This window comes from Alligator mississippiensis, chromosome 3, assembly GCF_030867095.1.
Source record: "Alligator mississippiensis isolate rAllMis1 chromosome 3, rAllMis1, whole genome shotgun sequence".
Lineage (NCBI taxonomy): Eukaryota > Metazoa > Chordata > Crocodylia > Alligatoridae > Alligator > Alligator mississippiensis.
In genome coordinates, this window is record NC_081826.1 from 259,571,568 (window position 1) to 259,597,978 (window position 26,411).

General features: G+C 44.9%; 1 protein-coding gene across 5 annotated transcripts in view; it reads right to left on the reverse strand.

Annotated features, from left to right (window-relative positions):
- The window catches only part of MAST4 (microtubule associated serine/threonine kinase family member 4), a 496,570-nt gene that overhangs the window by 91,798 nt on the left and 378,361 nt on the right, over positions 1–26,411 (reverse strand). For all 5 annotated transcript variants that reach the window (XM_019495987.2, XM_019495988.2, XM_059725122.1 and 2 more), the window contains one exon: positions 8,846–8,934. In XM_019495987.2, the coding sequence (XP_019351532.1) occupies positions 8,846–8,934 (89 nt within the window). The remainder of the gene's footprint in view (positions 1–8,845; positions 8,935–26,411) is intronic.

Consider the following 26,411-nt stretch of genomic DNA (forward strand, 5'->3'; position numbering starts at 1 on the left):
AACCCTGGTCTGCCTTGTGTGTGTTAAAGCAGAGCGGGACGAATGCAACTGGGATGGTAGCCTGTAACAGGTGGCCTTCCCGGTGTTGGTTAGTTCTTGGCCCACCCCCCTGTTTCTGCCAAACCACCCGCCCCTCTTTCACCTGCCACGCCTTGATGGAAAACTGATTCAGATGCTACCCAGGTGGGAGACTGGCCATTTAGGCCTCTGATGTCTAGGGGTGACATCCATTCCACAGCTCCATGCCTCCCCTACATTGCAGCCCATGCCTTGCAGATTATATCCTTCAACCCTTCCAGCTGTGGTCCCCTCTCTGGGACCTTTGGCTCCCCCCCCTTAGGCCCTGGACCGCTTTCAGGCCAGTAGGTATCTTGAGCCTCTTGCTCTGGGTATTCCTCATGGTGGGCCCTTGGCCCTTCAACCCCCCCATCTTTGGGTCCTAGCCCCAGCACAGACCAGTCAAGGGTACCTCAGTCAGATCTGAGCCATCTGTCTGTTCTCACCCTCACAACTCCACTGCAACCAGTAAGCCTCAAGCCTCTCAAAGATCTTACAGGTCTGGGCTTTCCCTAGCCAGAACTGCATGCATGTGGTGACTGGAGGTTATCAGGCAACCCCTACCCACCTTTCACCAAGGAGGGTAGCAGTCCTGGGATTTCCTGGGACTGCCATGCCACCAAAAGTCCCACCAGGCCTCCCTCCCCTGGCAGGGTGCAGTTTTAGGTCATGGCCCGGACCTGGGGCCTCCTCTTTCTCCATAGCCCATACCTCCAAGTTTGTCCTGGCACAGGAGGCTCAGCAGGGACATGTTCTTCCCCTGCTGGCTGGTGATAAACTAAACTGCCACCTCTGAGAGTGGGCCATTAAATGGTTCAGAAAGCATCTAAAAGAAGGAAACAGATGTAGAGTGAGGAGGGTGGCACTCACTCCATCTTCATGTGGAACCTGGGAAACCCCAGCAGTGGGAGATTCATCTTCAAGAACACCAGATGATTCACCAAACTAGGATCCAAGGAGGTACAGTGGGGTGTCATAACTTCACTAGCAATGTTGAACACCCTCTCATTTGGAACACTGGTCAGTGGACAGGACAGGTGTTCCCAGCCAGATCCTGCCACATCTGGTTGCTCATTGCCCAATAGGCCAAGGGGTTGCAGTGCAGTGTTTCATTTGTCCTAGGCAAGATAGGTAGCCACCGAGGCCTCCGCGCTATCTGTCAGATGGTGGGGTCTGGTGCCTCTGGACCCTAACACTGAAGCCATGCCCTTGGCCCACATTGGCAGCATTGGTGGTGGAGAAGACTGGCTGGTGCTTGGAGTGCTGGCACAGGGAAGTGGATCCCCCTCTTCAATGTCCCCCTGCCTCTGCCCTTCTGCCTCCCAGACTGTTCACCAGCACCTCCGTCCAGTGATCGAGGGTTTTGCTGATGTGGATGCTCCCCTTCACCCTTGGGTGGAACATGCCCAGTAGCACGTGGACCATACTAGACCGCAACAGATCCAGCCATTTCTTGATGCCCTTCTTCAGGCACTTCACCAATGCCTACCCCTCTGGGGAAACTGGCTTGCCCCAGCCAGGAACATTGATGCCCTGGAACTTCTCCATTTGATTCTCAAGCTTCTTCACTATGGGGATCACCTGGCTAAGGAGGCCAACGCCAGCACTGAGGTTCTCAGTGGCCTCGAGGAATGGCTTGATGACCACCAAGATCTAGGAGATGGTATCCCACTCTGTTTTAAGGGGGCTGCTGATCCCAATCTCCCCAACCGAGGCCATCTCATGGATGGCCTTCTGTTGCTTGGCCAGGCTTTTGAGCATTAGGTATGTGCAGTTCCACCAGGTCTCCACATCCTGCATGATTCTGTGCTGCGGGATGCTTAGCTTTGCCTGTTTGTCCCTCAGCATTTTGCCCCCCTTGAAGCTCTGGTGGAAGTAGCCCACCACCTTCCTGAATTTCGAAATGAGCTGGCTGATATCAGTAGTGATGGTGCCATCACTGGGAGCCCTGTTCCCCTATAGGCATACCTGACTATGAGGTGGAACTTGTGCCACACAGCAGATGCCAACAAAGTTGGCATCACACACTGCCTTGACCATAATGGCCCTGTTGTCGATGACCAAGAACCTGTGGGTGAGCTCACCCTGCCCAACAAGCGACCTCTGCACCAGGCAGTTCATGGCCCCCATGATCTCCATCGCCGTGTGGGACTCATCCATCACCTCTGCTTGAAGGAGACCCACCGACGCCCCGACTGATTGCACCAGGGCCCTGTGAGGGAGAGGTAGGCATGATCTCCACCCCAGCTGCTCCAGATGTCTCAAGTGAAGTGCAAAGCTACCTGTGGCCCTGCTTTTTGCAGCTCCTCCCTCAAGTACTTCCTGCATGCCTCATACAGGGAGGGCACCACCATCCTGCTAAAGGTGGTGCATGGGGGCACTTCATAGGATGAGGCCATGAGCTGCCTGAACCCTGGCTGCTCAACTAAGGAGAAGGGCTGGCCATCCAGAGCAAGCATCTCCCCAGTGCTCTGGGTGACCTTGCTCAACTTGGGAATACGTCCCACTTTGTCTCCACCTTTCCCCCACTGGTCCAGGGTGGCCTGCCTCTGCTTCTTGAGGATGGAAGCTTTGAAGCGAGAGGGGGACTTCTTTTGGGGCATGCTCCCACTGGTACCAAGCTAAGGAGAAGCAAGGGCAAGGGGGTGCTGCCTCCTGAGATGCAGCAGCATCACTGTGGTGCTGAAGTGTTTCTCATTCTTGCCCCAGCTGATATGCTTTTGGCAGTGCTGGCAGGTAGCATACCTAGGATCATCTGCCACCTCAAAAAGATCCCACACTGCACTACCCACCTGCTTCTGGGTTGAGGGTGGGGAGCATTTGTTATCCCCCTCCTCACCAAGCAGAGGCACAACAGGAGGAGGAGCTAAGCTGTCTGCCTCCACAACTTCCTCTAAGTGCCATCCAGAAGCGACCTTCCTCCAGAGGAACTCTGAGGGGTGTGGAAAACAAACTCAGTTTTCCCCTCCTTCCCCAAAATTTCCTTTGCTATAACACTCAGCTCCGCTGCTTCCAGATCCAGCTCCTCTTCTGGCACTGGAAGGCCAGATGGGAACTGAAATTGGGGTGGAGACTGTCATGCTGGTGCTGGTGGCTATTGCTGGTGTTAGTGAAGTTGGTGCAGGTGCAGACACTGCTCCCACCTCCTTGCTCCCACTAGCAGCAGCCAAAGACTCATCACTGCCAGGAAAGAGGATGCATCTAGGTTGGGGGGAGGGGGGAGGGGCAAAACTTGCAGCTCACCCATTGCCCCCTCTCCCTCCTCTCTCAAAAGACCTGGCACCTGCCTTTCTGGCATGCTTCATAATGCTTGGTGTGCTGCAAAATGTGCATCTGTCTGTAATATATGTTGTGCTTTCCTGCAGTACATGGTGATGACTCACTGTCGGGCTAAACAGGAGAGAGAGGCTAGCTACCATGAGACTAGACAGCAAGTCAGAGCCTTTCAGATGTTGCTGGTCCAAGAGAGAGACAGCTCACAAAAGATGCAGATCAGTCCAGACACAGCCTTACATGTTGTTTCTACATCCCTCCCTGAGAGCATTGTAATTGGAAGGGAACTCAGGGAAACGTCACGGTCACTGGCCAGCTACAGATGTCAATATCAGAGCAGTCTTTCCCCCCCACCTCCCAGTTTCTGTTTCCCGCATGTCTGCTTTCTGAATCCTTTCCGAATTGATTCGGAGGCTTCCAAATCACTGGGAGACCTGTCCCTCCCCTTCAGAGGCTTCCGAATCAATTCAGACTTTTTAATAGGTCTCCCAATTCAATTCGAAGATTCAGTCGCCAATTGGGCCGAATCTTCTCCTAACTGAATCAGCTGCCGAAGCTTTGCACAGCCCTATTAGACTGATCTAAGTAACAATCTGTACATATATTTGGGGAGTTTAAAATACAAACTACAATTAAATAGATTAAAGTAAGTCATGTGATCATAGATCAGATCCTGTTTGCACATACCCTAAGTCATATCATTCCTTCCAGAAACCTGACCCCTACCTTTAATAAGGCAGCTAGTTTATCTGTACTCTTTCTACTAGAAGGAAATCCTAGAACCTCCCTCTTTTGACAGTCATAAATCTTCTGATGTCCAGTTTACATGTATTCATACCCAGTTTATATTTACTGTCCTTGTGCCAAGTTACCTTATTTATGTCCTCTTTTTTCCTGCTTCGAGATGGTTACAGAAAGCAAATAACACTACCTGTTAGCTGCTTCTGCTAAAATGAACAAACCTTGGTTTTAATCCCCTCTCTTAAAGTAGTGACTTTTCATTCTCCAGATCGTCTGAATAGTTTCTTTTCTGAACTGTCCCCAAACTGAGGTCCCTTTTCCTTTACTCTTGACTTAGCTGTGCTTAAGCATAGGTAAGCACTGAGTAGTAGCCAAGTACAGTATAATTCATGTCAATATTCTCACCAAAGGAACTGCCACAAAAACTAGGTCTTGATCAGAAACTTTAGAAAAGAGAATTCCAAATATTTATGACTTCAAATTACCAAAATGTTGAACTATATAAAGGAAATAAGGCCACAAATCCTAAAATCCTTAATGCTGAAATACTTAATCCTGAAAACTCAGGTCAGGCAGTGATATCAATTTTTAAATTAAATTTCCTTGATTTTTCTTAGATTGCTAAATTCTGCAGTTAGCTACTTGTCTAAACTCTGCAATCAATGGAGAAAACAACATGAAAAAACAAATATTATAGACCTATGCTACCCCACGTGATTGGGAAATTGGTACCAGTGTTCTTCAGTGGGCCAAGTACTTTGTGCTTCTAAATACCTGAAAGATGCATGCACTGAATGAATGACATTTTAGACACTAATTGACATAAGCAATCTCTTGAAGTTGCAGTCAAAAATCCTCTCACCATTTCTTATTAAAACGAGCTCAAATTAAAAATAAGTATATATAAACACCCTGGCTGATATTTTGATGAGAGAAAATCTTGGCTGGGATGTTATTGTTGGGGATGGTCGTGTTTTGAGCAGAGGGGTGTCCTAGATGACCTCCTGAGATACCTTCCAACCCGAGTTTTCTATGATTCTCTGATTAGCTTAGTTTGCTTGCTAATGTGACAAGAGCAAAACCAAAACATACACAAATATCAACAACGTAACTGAAGGGGGAGGGGTACAACTAAGGCTGCAGCCCCAGGCACTGCCTTTGTGGGGAGGGAGTGGGGGAAAGGTGCTAAAGTAGTCATTGCCTTAGCAAGAGCTGAATACACCACCTCAGCTGGCTCAACAGAAGCCAGTAGTGCCCCAGGTGCAGAGCTGTACAACTACTACTATGATAAATATTTAAGTACTGAAGACTAGCATGACCCACAGGCTACAATTGCCATAAAAGCAGGGGTACTCAACCCCAGCCCACAGAGCCATGGAATCTGGCCCACTGGGCTCCTCATGGGTTGGGAAATTTGGTAACAGGGGAGCAGCGGCAATTATGCTCACACCCATCTCCACAGGACCAGATCTCGCCCTCATGGCATCGGCGGCAGAAGGGGGTGGCTAACGGGGCTTCGCTCCCCCAAATGCAGGACAGCGTTAGGGCCACAAGGCAGCTTGGCCAAGGGCTTCTGGCACAGCAGGGGTGGGGAGGGAGTGGGGCTGGGGACAGGCAGGCACTGCATAGCTGGTGGGGTGCAGGACTGAGCTGCAAGTGGCTTGTCTGAGGGGGGTGTGGCTCCTGCTGCTACCTGTACCCTGGGAGGCATGGGGAGTGTGTGGCCCTGGATCTACAGGGGTAGGGCAGGCTGCTGCTGCAGGCTGGGGCTGCACCAAGCTGTTCCCGGCGGGAGAGCAGAGGGGGAACAGGACCAGGCTGGTAAGAGCCCAATGCAGCCTCTACCCCAGCCCACAGCATCACCCTGCCTTACCCCGCACAGATCCAGAAGCACACGCCCCCCTTCCCCCCCCATACACTTCTGGGATGCATGCAGCCACAGGAGCTGCCACCCCCTCCCTGTGCCCCTCAGAGAGCAACAAACTATTCAGGGCAGGCACGGGGGTCCTGGGGACTCTGCCCCTCTAGCTGGGTGGCATAGTCAAGGCTGGCCCCGCTCTGGCTCCAGGTTCTGGGCCCCCTGGGTGGTGTGGGGCTGGGGCACTGGGCAACGACACTGGGTGCGGGGGGAGGGGTGGTTGCATGGGTGCAGTGGGCCCCAGTCCCGATCCTGGGCCTGGCTGAGCTTCACTTCCTCCCAATCCCTGTCTGGTCCCAGGCCCACTTTCTTCCGCTCTCCCCGACCCGACCCCCTGCAGACTTTCCTGCCTGGGGCGGGGTGTACGCACAGGGACTCAGCCCCCACTCCCCAAACAATCTTCTCACTCCACCTATGCTGCAGGGTGAAAAAGGCTGAGCACTATTGCTGTAAAGGAACAAACCCTCTAAATTTCCTGGCTTGGCTAAGGCTATAGTTGCATACTTTGTTGTTTTTCCTCTTTGGAGGAGTTGACTAGGTGCAGGTAGCTGAAAAGAAACATCTAGTGATCATAATAATGAATAGTGCCCAAGCTGTTACAGCCCTTGCCTACCAGAACAAATCCAAATTTGTCTTTGGATCCTGTAGAAGTCTAGGATACAGGTTGGCCAAAGAAAGGAGTAAGGGACATGGAATATTATCAAGATTTTTACTAAAGATATTAGTAATAAATTATCAACTTGAGAAATGATACAACATTGACCTGTCTTGGTTTGTTATTTTAGAAGGATAGAGAACCAGGTTTTCTTAAAAATAACAAAAAGCTAAGATGATCCCCATACAGACATGCATACTGTGGGATAGATACCTGCACATGAAATCTAAACTACCACAGACTAGTTATCCCCAAGCAGCTCCCCCTAGACACACAAGCAAAAACCACTTTTACTTGTTGATTGGTTGATATGAAAGAGAAGTCTATTTATTAAGTCACATCATCTTTGTCCTTCTTAGTTATGTTTAGTCCCAACTTCACCCACTCAAAAGTTCCCCTCTTATTCAAACCTGAGAGCTACATAATGGTCTGTCAAAATACTACCACAGGCTATGTGCTACCCTCAGCTCTTGTCAGCTTATAAATGAATCAGGTTAATCTTTGGCTACTGTCCTTCATGCAGCATCCTGCAACACAGGTGCTTCATCAAGGAGCTTGTTGCTTTTCCACTTAACGTTTTTCCGCAAAACCTGGGATAGCAAATCTACCTGTTAAAACAATACTTATTTATTTATCCTGTGAATTCCAGATTTCTCCCCTCCCACCCACCCACCCCAAGGGGATGGTCACAGTTTGCATGTGCTGGAGGAATCTGGCAAGTGCAAACATTACTAAGAAGCAACTTGAACCTCCCAAGAAACATGCACGAAACAAAACAACAGACACAGAAATTCTCCTTTTCAATGAATTTTAGAAGCATTCTTCCATTACAGGACAACAGATTTAAGAAAAATAACATACACAGGGTGCATCTACAAAAGACACTACGGTCGCCATAGTGACGAGCTACAGCAACAGAGTCAGCAGGCACTAACAACGATGCTGCCTCTACTGTGTGGTAGGGTCAGAAACAACTCATGTACCACTGGGACTGTGCAGTACTGGCGGGTACTGCACAGTCATTTAGTACTTGCCAAAAAAAGTACTAAATAACTGCACAGTGACAACTGCACAGTGGGGCACACATGTAGATGCACCCACACACATTCAATTCAGAAGCAGCTAGGATGACCAACAAATCTCATAAAACAGATTGCTGAGAACTTGTCTATACCAAGGATTTCCTCTAATTATAGCCATCAACAGCCAGCCATCGTAAAGGGCGGCACCAACATAATCTTCTAGAACACACAAGAAAAATAAGAACTTGCATTCGTGTAGCTTATGTTAGTCTAAAACCAATAAAAAAAAAAATCACAGCTTTCCTTCTACAGTATGCACTGAAACAACTATAAGAATAAATAGGAGCAATCCCTGGTACAGACAATGCCTGACAAAATAAAACTGCAAAGATTCAGCGTGCATATTAAGTGTTAAATACAACAACATGAGAGAATTCACTGATTCAGAAGATCACTGGCCACTACTGGATTTATTGTCAAGTATCATAAACAGTTCCTGAATGTGCTACATGCACTGTTTAATGAAAGGAATGTTAAGTAGATCAAATTCCATGTTTGACCTACCTTAAAAATAACTTAATACTAGCACTTAGTCACTTTGAAGATAAAAAATGATGATATTTCTCAACAGCTCTTTGACATCATCAGCGTTACTCTCATTTTATAGACTCAGGAACTGACCCAGAGAGGTTAAGTAACTTGCCAAACAAGAGTCACCTGTCAGACAGGAGCAAGCTTTAGAATCTCTTGACTTCCAAGCTTGCACTCATACCAAGAAATCATCCATGTTGCCATGAGCCTAGTTCAAATTCTAAATACTGATCTGTAAAAAATCACCACTTTGCTGCTGGGTCTCCATCTCTAGCTCTTAAACAAAGTCAATTTTTTTTAATGAATTCTCCACAAACACTTGTGCTCCATTTGTTGTCTTTGTGGGAATCAATGTCAGCAGGCAAGTGACAAAAAAGATGTCATTTGTGAATAGTTTTTGGTTGTCTCACAACTCAGTATAGTTGGCCCAAATTTTGGAACTGAATTATTATATTCAAGTTTTTATTATTAATTACAAACAATGTAGAAAAGTTATGGTATGGAAGAGAAGAACACTTACTTTTTTTCTCCTGAAGAATTAAAAGGTGTTAGTAGAAAGACTGGCACAGACAAAGGCAAGAGGATTACCTGCATGAGCTGAAAGAGGTGAATGAGGCCTAGGCAGAACTGGAGACTGGCCATTGCCTATCAAGCTCTTTCGGTTGCTTGTCCGACAGCTGTAGGCAAACAAATAAACAAGAAAACCCTTAAAATCAGAAAACAATATGCACGGTGTACAGACATTTTTAATCATTACTTGTAAGGCCCGATCTTGCATTCCTTTAACATCCCAATTCTAATATTATAAAAGCCTAAGTCTTCCTGGAATGCTTTATTCGCACTCTGATTGACTGATGGAAACATCCAATCAGAGTGCTCCAAGTGTGGGGGAGTGCCACCATGACTCCAAAGCTGCGCCGAGGACCAGACAGAGGGTGGGGGAGCCGAGGCAGGCAGCACTGGCCTCGGCTCCCCCACCCCTCTCTTTGCAAAAGGCAGAACAGCAGCAGCATGGAGCATTAGGTGGCAGTGCTCCATCCCCACCCTCTCGCCCCTCCCGCCATTCTTGATGGGCAGTTGGCTAGTCTTCATTAAAAACACATGTATTTTTTCAATGTCAGTTTTGGGTGTTCAAAGAATCAAGGATCATGCACAAAATGGCCATTGATAAGAAAAGCTATTTTCTATCTAACTTGGAAAGAAAATATACTACTGACACTGATCAGATTTACAATATATTTAACATTCAGTCAGCAAAAAAATCTGTGTCACTTCACAGTAACTTACTAAATATTGTATGTCACTGGTACAGCTTGTTTCTCCATGTGTGCCAAACAGAGTTTTGCAATAAGCAACGTGAATAAATATACCAGAAACTAACCCTGCAGTTAAAATGGTCATCTAATGACCAAACATATTTATATTTACATGAACTTTAACTACGAATCGTATGCAATGAAGAGCAATGATTTATCACACTTATGAGACATTAATTAAAAATCTAATTATTGAAACAAATTTCACGTCTGTGCCTTTTGTCAATAGAACAGAATGTCTAAAAAGATAAATGCATTCCTTCACTCAGACATTTTTCATCAATTAATCCACTACTTGTCCCCATCACAAATAATTATAAAAGATAAACAATAAGTTTATACATCAATAAGGACACGGAAGAGGATACCACCTTTTTTTCTTAAATAGGTCTCATAATTTTAAACTTATTTTATATATACATATTCACATACAGATATATATACAGACATATTACCACCTTGTAACCATAATCAGACATCCCACATAGGTCCCTATTGCACCTATTTATAACATCTCTTATTTTACATGTTTAAATAATAGCATGAAGCCAAAAAATGCTATTCCTTTTCATGAAATTAAGAAAGCATGGAAATAACTGGGGATCATTAATATTACTTGCAGTCTTTAAAGCCATTTGTAAGTTTATTCAGGCCAATATATGTATAGCCACATAAAAGCAGAGATATTTTCATTGTAATAATAAGTTCCAGTGAAAGCAGTTATATTTTTACATAAACATATTCTTTATATTACATCATAGTGAAGGCCAGAAAGTAAAATTGACTAGTGCTCAATAAAATAACTGAATGGAGCCTGAATAAAATGGAAAAAAAGGTATGCAAACAACATTACTAATTAAGTAAACTACAATGAAAAAAATGCAAGCACAATTGACAATGTTTTCAAGGAAACACAGGACGCATCTACATGAAACGATTTAATGTGGAGTTGCCTAATTAGCTTTGCAGTAAAATCTCTGCATCCACGTGTGTGACCCTATTATGCTGCAGTAAACTTATAAACACTACCATAGGTTAGCACTTGTAACACAAGTACTATCCTGCAGCAGAGTTTAGTGCACCACAATGCACGTGCAGATGCCAAGGGGGCTGGCTGGGGCATGAAGCTGGGTGCTTTAGTGCAGGGGTTACCTGCTGGCTAGGCCCGCAGTGGAGCACCCTCGTGCCCCAGCCAGCCCCTCTGCGCTACGTTGGGCCATGCTGAAGCAGCCTGGGCTGGCAGGCTGACCCCCTAAACTTCCTGCCAGCCGGGCCTGCTCTATCCTGACTCAACATGCTACAGTCCCTAGTGCAGCACAGCCTGGGGCAGCTGCGACTTTCAGCTGCCACCCTGCTGCTGGCACAATCGAAAGGCTGAGGTAGCAGCATTTTCTTTCTGACTCTCCGACCTTCCAAGTCAGCACCTGGGGCAGCTGCCTCAATTGCCCTGCCCTAGTTAAACTGTTGAGGAAACTTAAAAATTTAAACTAGCTTCACGCACTGAAGCTTTTTCATTTAATTCTCTCAATGCAGAGGTGTTACAGAAGAGTCCACCCACCAGATCCATTCGGTCTCCTTTGACATCTCTTATCAAGTACAAGGTAAGACTGCTGTGTCCAACTGGTTGGAAAGAGAGTAAATATAATGAATGACATGTTTATATCACATCACAGAACCATGTATAGCTCAAGTAAAAGTGTAAGCCTGCTGCACCTCCGTGAGCCTAGGGACCCCCAGCGAGACCCCAGGACCCCTGACAAGCTCTGGCCTGCCCCAGGTAAGCAGAGGCCCATGGAGGGAGGGACCTAGTCAGCTGGGAGAGGGTGAAGTGGGCTGAAGAGGTTCACGCTCCCCCCCCCCCCCCCAACCCCCAGCTCCTACATGGCCCAGCCCCGCAGGGACCAGCTACCAGCACATGAGCCGGGCTAAGGGGGAGGTTTTTTACCTGTCTCCTTCCTTCAGTGGGGGGGAGGGACCCCTATAGCCCCCCTGAGATCAGGGAGGCACTGGCCAGCCCTTCTGCACGTGCGCGCAGTTTAAAAAGGGCCTGGCAACGGCAAAAACCTCATTCCAGTCCCTGGCTCCAGTGCAAGACATGCGGGTGCAAGCCTGCTGCACCCCCGTGAGCCTAGGGACCCCCAGTGAGACCCCAGGAACCCCAATGAGCCCCAGCCTGCCACAAGTAAGCAGGGGCCTGTGGAGGGAGGGACCTAGTCAGCTGGGAGTGGGCTAAGTGGGCCAGAGGAGGGTCACGCCCCCCCCCACACTACTTTGCTCAGCCCCCCTAGGGAGCCGCACGACCGGAGCCTCACAAACAGGCCGCGCAAAAAGACATGCTCCTGGGGCCGGCGCGCAAGTTAGCATGGGAGTTTGCACAGGAGGGTACACGGGAGGGCCCAAGGCCCTGCCTGTAAGCCCTCTAGGGAAGACAGTCCCAGCCGCAGCTGGCCTACCACTGGCATGATGCAGATGGGCACGCTCTGCACCCTAAGGGTACCCAAGGGGTTGCAGCCCCCCCTCTGGCACCTCGGAGACCGCCAGCCAGCTGGAGCCCATGGTTCCAGGCTCCACGCAGACGGAGCCTCTGGCTCTCAGCTGTGGGGGCTGCCTGTCACTTTTTCAGGCTCTGGGGCCTGGGAGCATGGCCACCTCCCCTTGTGAGGTCTGCTCCCTTTTGGGGTCTCTGGCGCACCAGCTGGAGGAGCTCCAGGCTGCTGTCCAGAGACTGCGTGCCATCAGGGACTGCAAGCAGGAGATTGACTCCTACTGCCAGGCCCTTCTCCTCCAGGAGACAGAGGATAGACGATGGTCTTCGTCCAGGACAAGGGAGGACTCAGGGACCTCCCTTACTGTCCAGCCCAGGGGCTGGACCAAGGTGGTCAAGGGCCCCAAGGCCCACCACATCAAGGCCCCCGCCCGACTGGAGCTTTGCAACAGGTATGAACCTCTTGCAGCCCCAGCAGAGCCTGTTAAGTTGCCAGCTCCCGCAGGCAACACAGGCCCAACTGCAGCTACCGCCCCCACTCTTCCCAAGGCAAAACGCAGTGTTTGTCATCGGAGACTCCATCCTAAGGAGGTCTGAAGGGGTAATCTGCCACCCCGAACCCTTAGCCCGGGAAGTTTCTTGCTTCCCAGGAGCCAGAATCTGAGACATTGCGGAGAAGATCCCTAAGCTCCTTCAGCCCACTGACAACTACCCTATGCTCCTCATCCATGTGGGCACCAATGAAACAGCTCAGAGCACTCCCAGCCAGGTCATGAGGTGCTACAGGGATTTGAGAGCGGGGCTAAAGGGTATCGGGCCACAGGTGGTGTTTCCTTCGATCTTCCCAGTCTCAGGCTATGGGCTGAGGAGGGAGAGGAGGATCCAGGCAGTTAACCAAAGACTGTGGCGCTGGTGTCATCGGGAAGGCTTTGGCTTTCATGGCCACAGTCCGCTCTTTGGTGAGAGAGGCAGCAGGCTGCTGGGAAGGGATGGCCTCCACACCTCTCTCCCCTGGGGAGGAGGCTCTTCTCAGCCAGACTGGCTGACCTGCTCCACCGGGCTTTAAACTAAGCCCGCCGGGGGATGGGTGGACTACTGCCACTGCTGGCCCGCTGAGCAGCCCTTGCAAAGCCAGCAGACCAAGGCGCTTAAGGGAACCCACCCCTGCCCCAGCCCTGGAAAAACTGTAAGCAAGGCAAGGGCATCCAAGGGGACACTTGCTTGACTATACACAAATGCCAGGAGCTTGGGGAACAAACAGGAAGAACTTGTGCTCCTGTTAAATGCAAATAATTATGATGTCATAGGGATAATGGAGACCTGGTGGGACTCCACCCATGACTGGGCCACAGGTGTAGATGGCTATACCCTGTACAGGAGGGATCAAGTAAACAAAAGGGGCAGCAGCATAGCTCTCTACGTCAAGGAAAGCTCCACATCCCTGCAAGCCGACACTGGCACCCATGGTGGACTTGAGACCCTTTGGGTTAAAATCCATGGGGAACACGGCACTGAGGATACTATGATGGGAGTCTACTACAGACCTCCTACCCAGGATCAAGAACTTGACCAGGAGTTTGCCAGGGAATTGGCTGAGGCCACGTGCTCCTGGTATATGGTTTTCATGGGAGACTAACTCCCCAGACATCTTGTGGGAGGAGCGCTCAGCCAAATCCGAGCAGTCGCAAAGTTCTCTCTCGTGCGTGGATGACCTCAATCTGACGCAGGAAGTCTATGGGCCAACGAGAGGTAAAGCGCTGCTCAACCTGGTACTAGCAACCAGGGATGACCTAATCAGTGACCTAATGATTGAAGGGAAGCTGGGTGACAGTGGCCACAAGCTGATCACCTTCACCATCTGCCATAAAGCTGGCAAGTCAGTCAGTAATACAGAAGTCCTCGACTCCAGCAAAGCTGACTTTGACAAGCTTAGGAGGCTTGTCAGTGAGGCCCTAAAGGGCCACAACCCAAAGGGGAGGAGAGTTCAGGATGGGTTGCTGCTCCTCAAGGAAGCAATCCTAGGATGTACTTTGCTTGCGCATCTGTCTCGGAGGAAAGGCAGCAAAAGGGCACAGCAGCCTCCTTGGCTCTCCAGGGAACTGGCAGACCTCCTGCATCTTAAAAGGAAGACCTACAAAGGATGGAGGACTGGAATCATCATCAAGGAGGAATACTCTGCTCTGGTCCAGACCTGCAGAGAGCAAACCAGAAAAGCCAAGGCTGCGATGGAACTCCAGCTAGCTACAAATATCAAGGACAATAAAAGGTCCTTTTTTAGATATGTGGGGAACTGGAGGAAAAGTGAGGGCAACATTGGATCCCTGCTAAACCAAATGGGACAACTGACAACCGATACCCATGAAAAAGCAAACTTGTTAAATGGGTACTTTGCGTCAGTTTTTTGCCCACCGTGGGTCAAGGAGGCCCGGTTGAGGGAGATTCCTTGCCCGCCATCAAAGCAGACCTTGTGCAGGAACACCTTGACAGGCTGGATACCTTCAAGTCAGCCAGCCCTGATGGTTTACACCCAAGGGTACTCAAGGAGCTGGCTACCATCATAGCTCAGCCCCTGGCACAGATCTTTGAGAACTCCTGGCGCTCTGGTAAAGTGCCCGAAGATTGGAAGAAGGCCAATGTCGTGCCTATCTTCAAGAAAGGGAGGAAAGTAGATCCGGCAAACTACAGGCCCATCAGCCTGACCTCTATCCTGGGGAAGGTCTTGGAAAACATTATTAAAGAGGCCATCCGTAACAGACTAGCTGACGGCAATGTCTTGAGTGACACACAGCATAGGTTTGTTGTGGGTAGGTCTTGCTTGACCAATCTAATTTCCTTTTACAACCAGGTGACCTATCACCTGGACAAGGGGGAAGAGATTGGTGTCGTATATCATGACTTCAAAAAAGCCTTCGATCTGGTATCCCATGATCATCTCTTGGCAAAACTGGCTAATTGTGGCCTCGACCTCACCACGATCCGCTGGCTGGGGAATTGGCTCCGTGATAGAACCCAGAGGGTGGTGGTTGACTGAAGCCAATTGTCTTGGTCCGCGGTCACCAGTGGGGTCCCTCAAGGCTCTATCCTAGGGCCTATACTGTTTAACATCTTCATCCATGATCTAAACATTGGTGTCAGAAGTGGGCTGGCCAAGTTTGCCAACGACACCAAACTCTGGGGTAAAGCATCCACACCTGAGGACAGCAGGGTGATCCAGGCAGATCTTGACAGGCTCATGAAATGGGCCAATGAGAACCCGATGGTGTTCAACACCGAAAAATGCAAAGTTCTCCACCTTGGGAGGAAAAACGTGCAGCATGCTTATAGGCTTGGCAGTGCTACACTGGTTAGCACTACAGATGAAAGGGACTTGGGAGTCATGACTGACCACAAGATAAACATGAGCCTTCATGATGAACATGATGCTGCTGCTAGTAAAGCAAGCAAAACGCTGGCTGCATCCATAGATGCTTCTCAAGCAAATCCTGGGATGTCATTCTCCCATTGTACTCAGCCTTGGTGAGGCCGCAGATGGAGTACTGCGTCCAGTTTTGGACTCCACAATTCAAAAAGGATGTGGAGAAGCTTGAGAGAGTACAGAGGAGAGCCACGCGCATGATCAGAAGTCAGGAATACAGACCTTATGATGAGAGGCTGAGAGCTATGGGACTCTTCAGCCTGGAAAAGGGCAGGCTCAGGGGCGATCTGGTGGCCACCTATAAGTTCATCAGGGGTGCTCATCAGGTTCTGGAGGAATGTCTGTTCACCAGAGCACCCCAAGGGATGACAAGATCAAACAGTCACAAACTCCACCGCAACCGATATAGGCTGGACATAAGGAAGAACTTCTTTACTGTTCGAGCCCCCAAGGTTTGGAATAGACTGCCACTGGAGGTGGATCAGGCACCCACTTTGAACGCCATCAGGACACATTTGGGATCTTGCTGGGATCTTATGATCCCTGCTGACTTCCTGCCCTTGGGGCAGGGGGATGGACTCGATGATCCTCCAGGGTCCCTTCTAGCCCGAATGTCTATGAAATCTATGACACTTCATTTAGTTGTTTTCAAATGCACAGAGAAAGTAAAAGGATAGGAAATACATTCTTTTTCTCAATTTCTGGAACATGCACAAAAACGCAGAAAGCTCAATAGTCTGTGATCCATTTAAAGATTAGGCATAGTCCCCATCATCTCAACATCAGGAAAAAAATTAATGCAACTTTTTGTGATGTATTCTTTGGCTGTAAAATTTGGTTGTTTGGGTTCTGCTACACCATATTTTTCTTTAGCATTCCACATAGAAACAACTGCATCTTCTCAAGAAGATGAGTGCTCATGTGACTTCTGTACACAGGCTAGTCCCTATAGGGACAAAACAGAAAAAAATCAGTTTTCAGAGATAATATCACCTCTGCATGAAGGGCAAACTGTCAGTTGGTCCACCACAGGACTCTTCAGGGAGCATTATTGCTTCATTATCCAACTTCTATATAGCTGAACAAGAGCTGTATGCAGCTTCTACTTTATATAGGTGGGTTAAGTGCCTCCATTTTTTCTTTTGGTTCTTGTTAATTTTAAATTACATACATATGTTATAGGTTTCTTGTGATTTAAATCTGCTCTCTAAAACATCTATAATATTTTGCTGTGGCAAAACCCAGTTTTCTTTACTACTTCTTTTTATGGAACATTATTAACTTTTCCATTTACTAAATCTCAGTTCAACACTTTTGTTGGTTTCAGTTACTCATCAGAACAGCATGGACTCAGTAGTGGACATGGAGGTCCAGCCTCTGCTGCTGTCTGGGCACCATGGGTACATATAGGCTTTCTTGGCTTTAGCACAGCAGCCCTTCACTCTGAGGAGCCACCACTATGATAAAAGGCTTTTAAAGTATGTCTCCATTATTGTTTCCCATACAATGTCCAAGAACAGAGCTAACATACTAGCCATGCTCTTTAGAGTCCATACAATATGCTCGTCTAAAGCCATGCAACTTCCACATCTTAAACACCTTGCCTCCTCAACCCTCTAATTATTCTGCCTTTTGTGTCAAAGAATAAATACTTTTTTCACTCGCTCTCCCAGCAAAAGGAAATTTTCAGAAATAACTTATCCTCACAAATATTTAGCAAGCATGAAATCTGGTGTGAAAGTGGCTTGTTACATTTTAACATGATTTAATTTTTAAAAAGCTGCATAGATATATTGCTTCATATCTTATTGGGATGAGCCACATGAAATTTCATGAAGAAATTACTTTAATTTTAATTCAAACTACATTTGAGGACTGGACTCAGTCACTATTTAATCAGCAGTAAGTACTCTGAAAAGAATTTCAGATTACAATGTGATGATGCTGATGCACATGTATAATGACTACTTTATTAAACTGTTGTCCAAATGTCAAATGCAAGCAAATGAAAACTGTATCATACAGTTTAAAATTCAGTGCTTCAGCATATTCTCCAGACAAAGCTACCACAAGATGTTTTCCAAACACAGGGGCAGAATCAAAGATATTTCATTCAAATTGTCTCCTATTTCTCTCTTAAGAGTTTATTTATTTTTTAAAATTTGTACCTAGAAACTAGGATTTACTTTAGCATTGTTGGGCAATATTTATATCAGCAGAAAAATAAATGAGGCTAGCTTAAAAGTACCAACTTTATTTTCAAAAGATCTTTGCTTTTTCTTGACTGTTGCTTTGATTTTACTTGTCACAATGCTGAGTGCAAAGTTCTATTAAGAGATTGCAATCAAGAGAGTTAAAAAAAATTCCCTCAATTTGGTGGTCTTGGTTATAAGGTAAAATATGTTTCAAAAGGGTACATTCCTTCTCAAGCAGTGGTCCCAATTCTCCCCACCCCTGCTTACACACTCCAGTAGAGCTGCTACATCTCTTGAGAGTGAAAAAACATATAGGACCCTTGAAAGGCACAGGGGCTGTTAGAACAAAATAAAGATAGGAAATCATAGGAAAGGTAGCAGAGAAATGGCTACAGCAACTGCAGGTTCTTCCTGCATTTAGTTCTAGAAAACCAACCTTCGGTATCCAAAATAAATCCCAGAGCTTAATTTGTAAACAAAATGTATCCATTTTCTTCCAGCTTCTTTCTGTGTGCAATAAGCCACTCTTTCCTCATAGTACCCTTTATACAACAGTTACTCTTCTCTCATCCAAATCTCAAAGCACAACACTTAGCTGCTAAGAGGAAATACTGATAAGAGGAAAACTTTTTGAGAGCAGAAAGAAGTAAGATCATTGGAGTAACTGGAAACTTGGGGCAACACAAGCCATGTTAAGCAACTGAAAACTGTTCTCCCAAAACAAAATTATATAGCCCTTGGATTTCATGTCCTGATCAAGTTTTATGGTACAGTGAAGAAACCTGTCTACAATGAATAAGCCAGAGCAGACATGACATGATTTAGAAAGCAGCCAGAAAGACTTGGGGAAAGGAGTTTTTAAATGTTTCACGTTTCAATTAATATTCAACACCAAAAAATTAAATTTAGGGACATGTAAAGAAAAATTAAAATATAAAACCCTAACATTTTTTGCCAGCCTCCCTCCCATCTTTTCCCAAATCCTCTTCCTTTGGACAATACATCTATTGATATAGGGTCAACTGCCTGGAGTTATGAGCCTTTAAATGCCAGGAAAAATGAGTGATTTCTCTCAAAGTTCTCATCATTCAAGTTCTGGATCACCATCATGGCTCCCCATCTCACCATGAATACAATTCATAATTACCTATTTGGTTTGCAAATTTATCACAGACCGGTTCTGCCTTACTTACCCATTCTCATATCCACTCATGCCCCCACCCATTCACCCCATTCGTCCTATGCTGGCTTCATTGTTCTCTTTTCAGTTTTACGTTGCTGGGAAATTGTTTGCTGTAATACCAACAGTAATAATGTCCTAACCTCCCTTCCCTTTCTCTCTTGAGTCATTTTCTCTCCTTAAAATCATGCTTTTATATTCTATATGATTGACTCTACCTGAGAAAGTGTAATATGATGCAACTGATAAAGGATGCGAGGTAAAAATAATTTGCATTGAACCACATAAACATTAATGTTTTATTATGCCGGATGGAATGTAACTACAGAACTGTGGGATTCAGTCAAACGAAATCTAATCCTGCTACTCAAGAGCAGGATGCTGCTACTCTTCCCAAAAGAGAGAAACTATCTGGGCAGCAGGGGTGAGGTAGTTTCAACAGGAACAAAACGGCTGACAAAGTTGTTTGTACAACCATTAAAACAGGGGAAATCTCCCTCCTACCACAGGGGAGAACCTGTTATAGGTAAATGTTTGGATTACCCTGTGAAAGAAAAAACTGGGGTAGAATCCCAAGGGTCAGGGGGAATGTGTGAGATTATAACACAGAACAGATAACTTTCTAAATGTAGGCCTATAGTTTTTCAAGGCTTTTACAATGATTTTTTTGGGGGGGGGGAGGGGGGGAGGGGGGGAATCATTCATTTAAATACCTAGAATAATTTTTGCCTGTAATGCATATTTATCATTTTTCTGTTTTCCCTATTATATTTGTGCTAATACAACTCTTTTTCTTGCAAAGGACTGTAACATCAATGACACTTTAGACTTGGTCTTATTTTATTTTTTTTAACTTACATGCACTCAGGCAGGTGGTCACTGGTGATGCATAAGGGATGCATAAGGGTGCATATGCACCCCCTGAGATTGGCGGTGCACTCCCTGCGAAAAGTGCCACCAACACTGCTAGCAGCATCTGTGGGTGGTCGCTGTTTGCCCCCCCTGCAACAAAACACCTCTGTGGCCACCTGCGGGAGCTCCCCACTCGCCCTGCCATGCCCCTGCTGCCTGTGGCCAGTTGCCGTGCCCCGCCAGCCTCCAGAGGCATGCAGCGTTCATGCAGGTAGTAGAGCCAGATGCCCTGGAGTCCCTTCGAACTCTGTAATTCTACTTAGGTACTTACAATAGAAAATATGTTCAAGACAATAAAAAATACCGATAAACTCCACGATTAATCAATGCTGGAATCCTAAAGATAAGTACAGAGAAGACTTAAACAGCTAAAGTCAAAACAGACTTCTAATTTTCCTTTATTTTTGGTATGGGCTTGAATTTGCGATTTAGCACCATATAAATATTATAATATTAAGCACCATATAATAGGCAACTGCCAATCCTTTGGATCCTGGTGTACATGTAAGAGGTCTAGTCAGGTGCCTGATGAATTCACTTTTACAGAGTTCTGCAACCATCACACCAAGACCTTCAATGCACACATCCAGGCAAGGGTATGGAAGAGTGAAGATCTACCATCCCCTCTTTAGACCATTGAGACAGAATCCAAAGGCCAGACCAAATCCAGATGTTCAGTGCTTTGATGATTGTAGCTTCCATCAGAGAGCAACAGCTAAGAACTGCTGATGGCCTAACACCACAGAGAGGGAGTGTTTCTCTCAGGGTGATGTCCCTTAGCTTTTCTCCAACCAAGGAATACAAAGCAGTGGGAGCTAGGGTTTTGAGGCACCCTATACTCACCCTACTCTGGAGGTTTTAACGTTGTGATATTTTATAGGAGCTACTGTATTCTGCCACAAGTAGCCGTACCACATTGCCACCAGGCCCTCCGCCCTCCAATCAGATGCAGTTTACAGTCATGCCCAGGACCTATATACATATTATAATATACAGAGGAAGCATGTGCAACTGGTTCATCACCACACGAAATACTTAGATGTTAGAAGATATTAGAAGATTAATATTGTTGATCTCACCCATTTTTAATTAAAGTTTTACAATAATCATACTGTAGATTTGAAAGGTGCTAACTTTGCTGACTCAACTACTAAAATCCTCTGCTTGGCCCCAGGACAGGAACCACATAAGAGTGGCATCAAAATCTTCTCCAGTTTGTTTAGTGGTTGAGCAAGGGACACCACGATACCGTGTGCTGTTTGGGAAAGACTGACAACCAAGGCTGCATATTTGTGATATGGTCAATATTGGACTCAGCTATTCATTACATGTGCCCATGGAACCATTACCACATTACAAATATGTTTATTCTCAAGAAATCATGAACCTCTAGTCACACCCAAAGCCAGACTGTACTTCAGAGTTAAAGTATTAAATGCAGATTTTTTGATAAGGTAATCAGGGGAATGGCTAATGACTGTGCGAGGTGTGCTATCGTTGAAGTCTTTTCTTCAGAGCAAGCCTACCAATGCTAATACATGAGTATATTACTGACAATAAAGGTTAATTGCTAAAATAATGTAGGGAGAAGAGGATGCATCAACAGAGATTACCACTTGCCATGATTTTCACAGGAAATCTGGCATCTGGTTTTAATCATTTATAATGATTTCATTTCAACATCCTTAATTATTAATATTTACACTGGTAATGAAGATGGATATGGGCTGTAAACTACTATGGCACCACCTTTAGCAGTATGCGCTGAGTGCAGCATTATTTTTCAACATACCAGAGGCCCTTAATTTTGGTGTCAATGTAATGTATTGGTTTTTCTGAAGATAAAAGATTAAAAGAGGATCATTTATATTTAAAGAACTATTGCAAACAAATTTATTTGCTAATACAAATCCAGTGAGAATAACATTGCAAGAGCCAGAACACTGGGGCTGTCTACACAGATACAATCCAAACTACTAATGTGAGAGCTGCTCTACAGTAAAGGCTCTTGGGAAAGTAAAGGCCGTTACAATTTCTGTAACATTAAAAATGCATAGCTGAAAGGCACCTCAGGAGAAGCAGGCTTTCCCTAGAAATACATGGACTTGCCCACTTTGTTTACACTACAACAATTTAATTTAAGTTAAATATAATTTGTTATGAAACACATGCTATCCTATGACTCTGTGCTTATTCATTGTCTTTATGAACAAAGACACTAGAGAGTCAACCATGCAGGCTGAAGAGCAAAGTTTATCTAGTACTTCAACTGCTACTCACATGGATGTGAAGAAGAGAAAAAAATTCTATGCTAAACCAACAATAAAAATTAAAAATTAAATTAAATTAAGGCTTACTTTAAAAATAAAAAAATCCTCCTTTACTAAAAAGGTAGTTCTAATACATTATTTTAGGATGTTTAAGTGCCATTATGAATCCAGTAGCAAGTTATCTATCTCTACAGATAACATACAAGCCAAATGAAGCAAGAGAAAGATGAGCACTATCTACTGCTGAAGTATAGCTCTAGCTTGACAATGGTGTCCTTTTCTCCACAAGGAGAGAGAAACCAAAGGCATCTTCTTAAGACTTAAGAAACAATCTTTAGACTGCAGTACTTGATGAGATGTTTCAGGAGCCTGGAATGGCTTAGAAATATCTGCTGGATGTTAGGGTAGTATTGTGACTGGGTAATTTTCTTGGATTAAGCAAACCAAAAAGTCTTCCATTATGAATCTCAAGGGTCTGGGACAGAAGTTTCATAAACCAGTTTGACCCAAATAGTTAAATCTGATACTACATTCAACCAGGTTTATCTTAAACCAGTGTCAGCCATTTTGAAACTGGTTTATCTGCACTGAACTTAAGTTCTGTTACAGGTTTAAACAAGTTTCTGATCACTTAAACTGGTTTATGTGTACCGTCTGTCCCTAGCCTAAAGGAGCTGGGTTACTGTAAACTACGTTGACCAGCAGCTATAAATTTCGTTCAGTGTTACTTATTTTGCCACTACTTTACACTCAGCAAAGGGTGGTGATGTGCAGTGCAAGGTTTTGGGAAACACTTCTCTTATTTTTACTTGAAGACTAAAGTAGATTCAATGTGTAACATACTGTAGTGATTAAGAGCTGTCTGCAAAAGTATAGTTGAACTTAGCTAACAAAGTAAGGTCTTAGGGAGAACTTTAGAGCTGTTATTCAGCTGTTAAATGTTTTTTCAGCTGCCTTCCAAGGTCAGTAACTAATGCAATACGCTTCCTTGTATTAACTAGTTACACACATGTTGTTAGCAGCCTGATATCAAAGAGAAATATACTTTAAAATATGCTATTGGAAATAAGATAGAAGAAATGAAATGATGTAACAAAACCAGCGGCTTGCATACTCATTATGTAACTAGTATATCACAGTTGGCAAGAAAAATGGTAAAGATTAAGGATTCAAACAATACTTCTCAACAATGGAACAATGTTGGTGTCTCTATAGTGGATACAATTACATAAACAAGTTAAATTCAGCAACCTAGCCCACTAACTCCAAGTAAATGTTCCACATGAATCTCCAATGAGCTCCAATTTTTCTGAGATTTGATAGCAGTAATTACTGTTTTAATGCAGCTATTTGGATGCCATTTTAGATCAGTTAAGTTTAAGAGAGGCTGAAAGGGGTTCTGTCAAATGGAATGAACATAAAATGAGAGATCAATGATGCTAAGAGTCCCAATTTGGCAAAGTCTGTCCTAGATTTTGGAAAATGATCACGGGTATTTTTAGTCTCGTTTATTATCCTAGGGAATATGGGCAGGAAAACATGGCTGTAGCATTGTTCCAAAGAGGCCCTCATTTAGCTGCAGATGCAGTGAGATCCTATCCTGTCCCTTACAGCTTCTTACTAACTGCCAAAATCTATCTCCAGTCCTACCACACCAGAGATCAGGGTCTCACCTTTTCCCATGAGACACTTTTGTTATCTACCCTTCAAGATTTAAAATGTCAACAAACCACATATGACAGCCCTCTTTGGGTCATCCATGCCGTTTGAATCCAGGAAAGTCAGTAATACTGCTAGAGCTAACACAGTATTTACAGCAAGAAGCAATATTCTCTAGTAGTCCTAATACCCGGTGAGGGACACGACCATGCCCTCCCCACAAACATAACATGCAACTATGAAAGAAACTTAAACCTGTGCTGCTTTCTTGATATCTATGTTTTTGTTAATCACGCCTCCCCCAGCAGAAATCCTAACAAAAAATAAAGACAGGTTCAAGAATTTTTTTCTTTAAATGGACCAGGACCTTCCCAAAAGGACTGTCACATCTGCTGTGCTCCATTTTAATTCTACAAAAATTTAGTTTAATTTGTTACAAAGATATGTATTTAATTACATTACATAAAATGGATTATTAAGCAAAATGTTAACCCCATAGTTGTACTAATTCCTAACATATCTTACAAGATAACATGCAATACATGTGAAGTGGGTAAGAGGTGGAAGGCCGACAAAGTTGGTCTGAGCCCTACACAAATAAATTGCACAATCCTAGTTCATTATCCACAGAAGGCAATATTAACAACCCCTGACTGTACAACTGATTAAATATTTTCTAATGTGTTCATTTAACCCTAAAGCATGATTTTTACACCTTATTCTTACTCTACAATGTCATATACAAAGTTAAGAGTTAAATAGCATGGTCACTACCACAACAGACAGAACATTCAACTAACCTGATTTCATACGACATGAAGGTTTTCTTTCAACGTAAAAGGTAAAAAATTGAGCTATCATCATCAGTAGAGAAAAATATATGGAAAAAAATAGCAGTACTGTCAAGTCTACTTAAGTTGTACAGTCAACACAATCTCTATGCACATCTTCTTAATATATAAATTGTTTCAGAATATCAGCAAAACAAAAGTACATTGAAGGAAAAGTAGTAAGGCATCACTACTACACTGAGAATATTTAAGCAGGGGTTTGTCTCAAATATTTGTTGTGCAAGTCTACATACTTCAGGCCTGTTATGAATGAAAGTGCAGAAGTTTGAAAGTGTTAAGCAAGTCAACTACTACCCTATTTAGAATAATTGATGAATATCCGTTAATCATATACATAATACAGGAAATGTTCTGGTAACAGAAATATAGGACTACCAGGGCAGCAACAGGGAATGGAGTATTAGGTATGCAGAAATTGCCATGATTCCAGTCCTGCCAACATCTCCTTGGGTGGGCTTTAGGTAAGGAAGATGACCCTTGGAGACTTTGCCTCTAAAATGCTAGTGCAATTGGATGCTGCTGCTTGTCCTGGGCTAAGAAGAGGGACCTGCAGAAGGAAAGTTAAATGTGCTCCAAATAGATTATACTAAATTATTTTAGGGGTTAAAACTATTAAGAAGAAAGAGAGAGAGAGCATGAGAGAGCGAGCAAGAGCGTGTGCATGTTTTCATGAGCTGGATGTGCACAGAGCGATGGTTAGAATGGAGAGAGTGATTTGAATACAAAAGGTAGGAAGAGATGGGGAGGAAACAAAAGGAAGGGGGGAGGAGGGCTGTGCTGGAGGAGGCAAACAAGCAAAGAACACATAGGCATGTGTGTCAAATCGGGTAAAAAAGCTAATCAAGGTAATGGGATAAGAATCCACATTGCCTGTTCAAACCACACTTAATCCTTTCTGTCAATGGTTTATTGTTCTACAATTTCTGTTCAAATTGGCTTCTAGAGATTTGCTGCCTAACAACAGCTAGCCTGATGTCAGTGATGGACTGTCCAGGAAGGTTAGTCTTCTGCCACAGGCCATTGAGTCTTTCTGGAGCTGATGTCAGATTGGTGTTCATTCATTCTTTCACACAGGGATAGCCCCATCTGTCCAAAGTATAGTAAGGTGGCACTTTATGCAGCTGATGTCATTTACAATGTTGGTAGAGTTGCAGGTGAATGAACCTTGGATGTTATAATCTGTTATTCAGTCTAGTGATGATGGTCTGTACCGATGTTGGAGCACAGCAGGCATCTGGGTCTGTTGCAAGGCCTGATGCCTTGGGTGAGAATGGCAGTTAGGTAACCTGTTGCTTAAGAAACACCATTTGAAGTTTGGGGGGCTGCCTGAAAGGCAGGATAGTTTTGTTCCCCATGGCTACATTAAGATGGTCATCCTTCTTAGGACAGACTGGAAGTCATTAATGACATTCTAGGGTGTTCAAGATGGAGACTGTAGATAATAACCAAAGGAAAACAGGAGGGACCTGACCACACTTTATGCTATTAGCTAATGGTTGCTCTCCTATAAAAAGCTGTGCCTGAAAGAGGAAAAGGAGCTGGAAACATCTTCAGGGCCCTGTTCTTCCTATTCCTTCCCAATTACTGCTTACAAGCCCCTGTGGTCAAGAACAGACCAGTAGAACATCACATTCATTTATATTTTCAGGGCTACTTTTACAAGGTAAAGGATCAGAGCCTTACTCTAAAAGGAGGTCAGTAACCCTTCTGAGGCTCAAGAGCTGGCTCTGTAAACTAAAACCTGTGCAACTCATCAAAGCCACCTTGGCAAACACCAATAAAAAAAAAAGGCTTGCAGAAAAATTTCCTTGCGACTAACTTTACAAACCTGTGTTGTTTTTCTTCATTACTTCTTTTCCTTCTTTCTCACC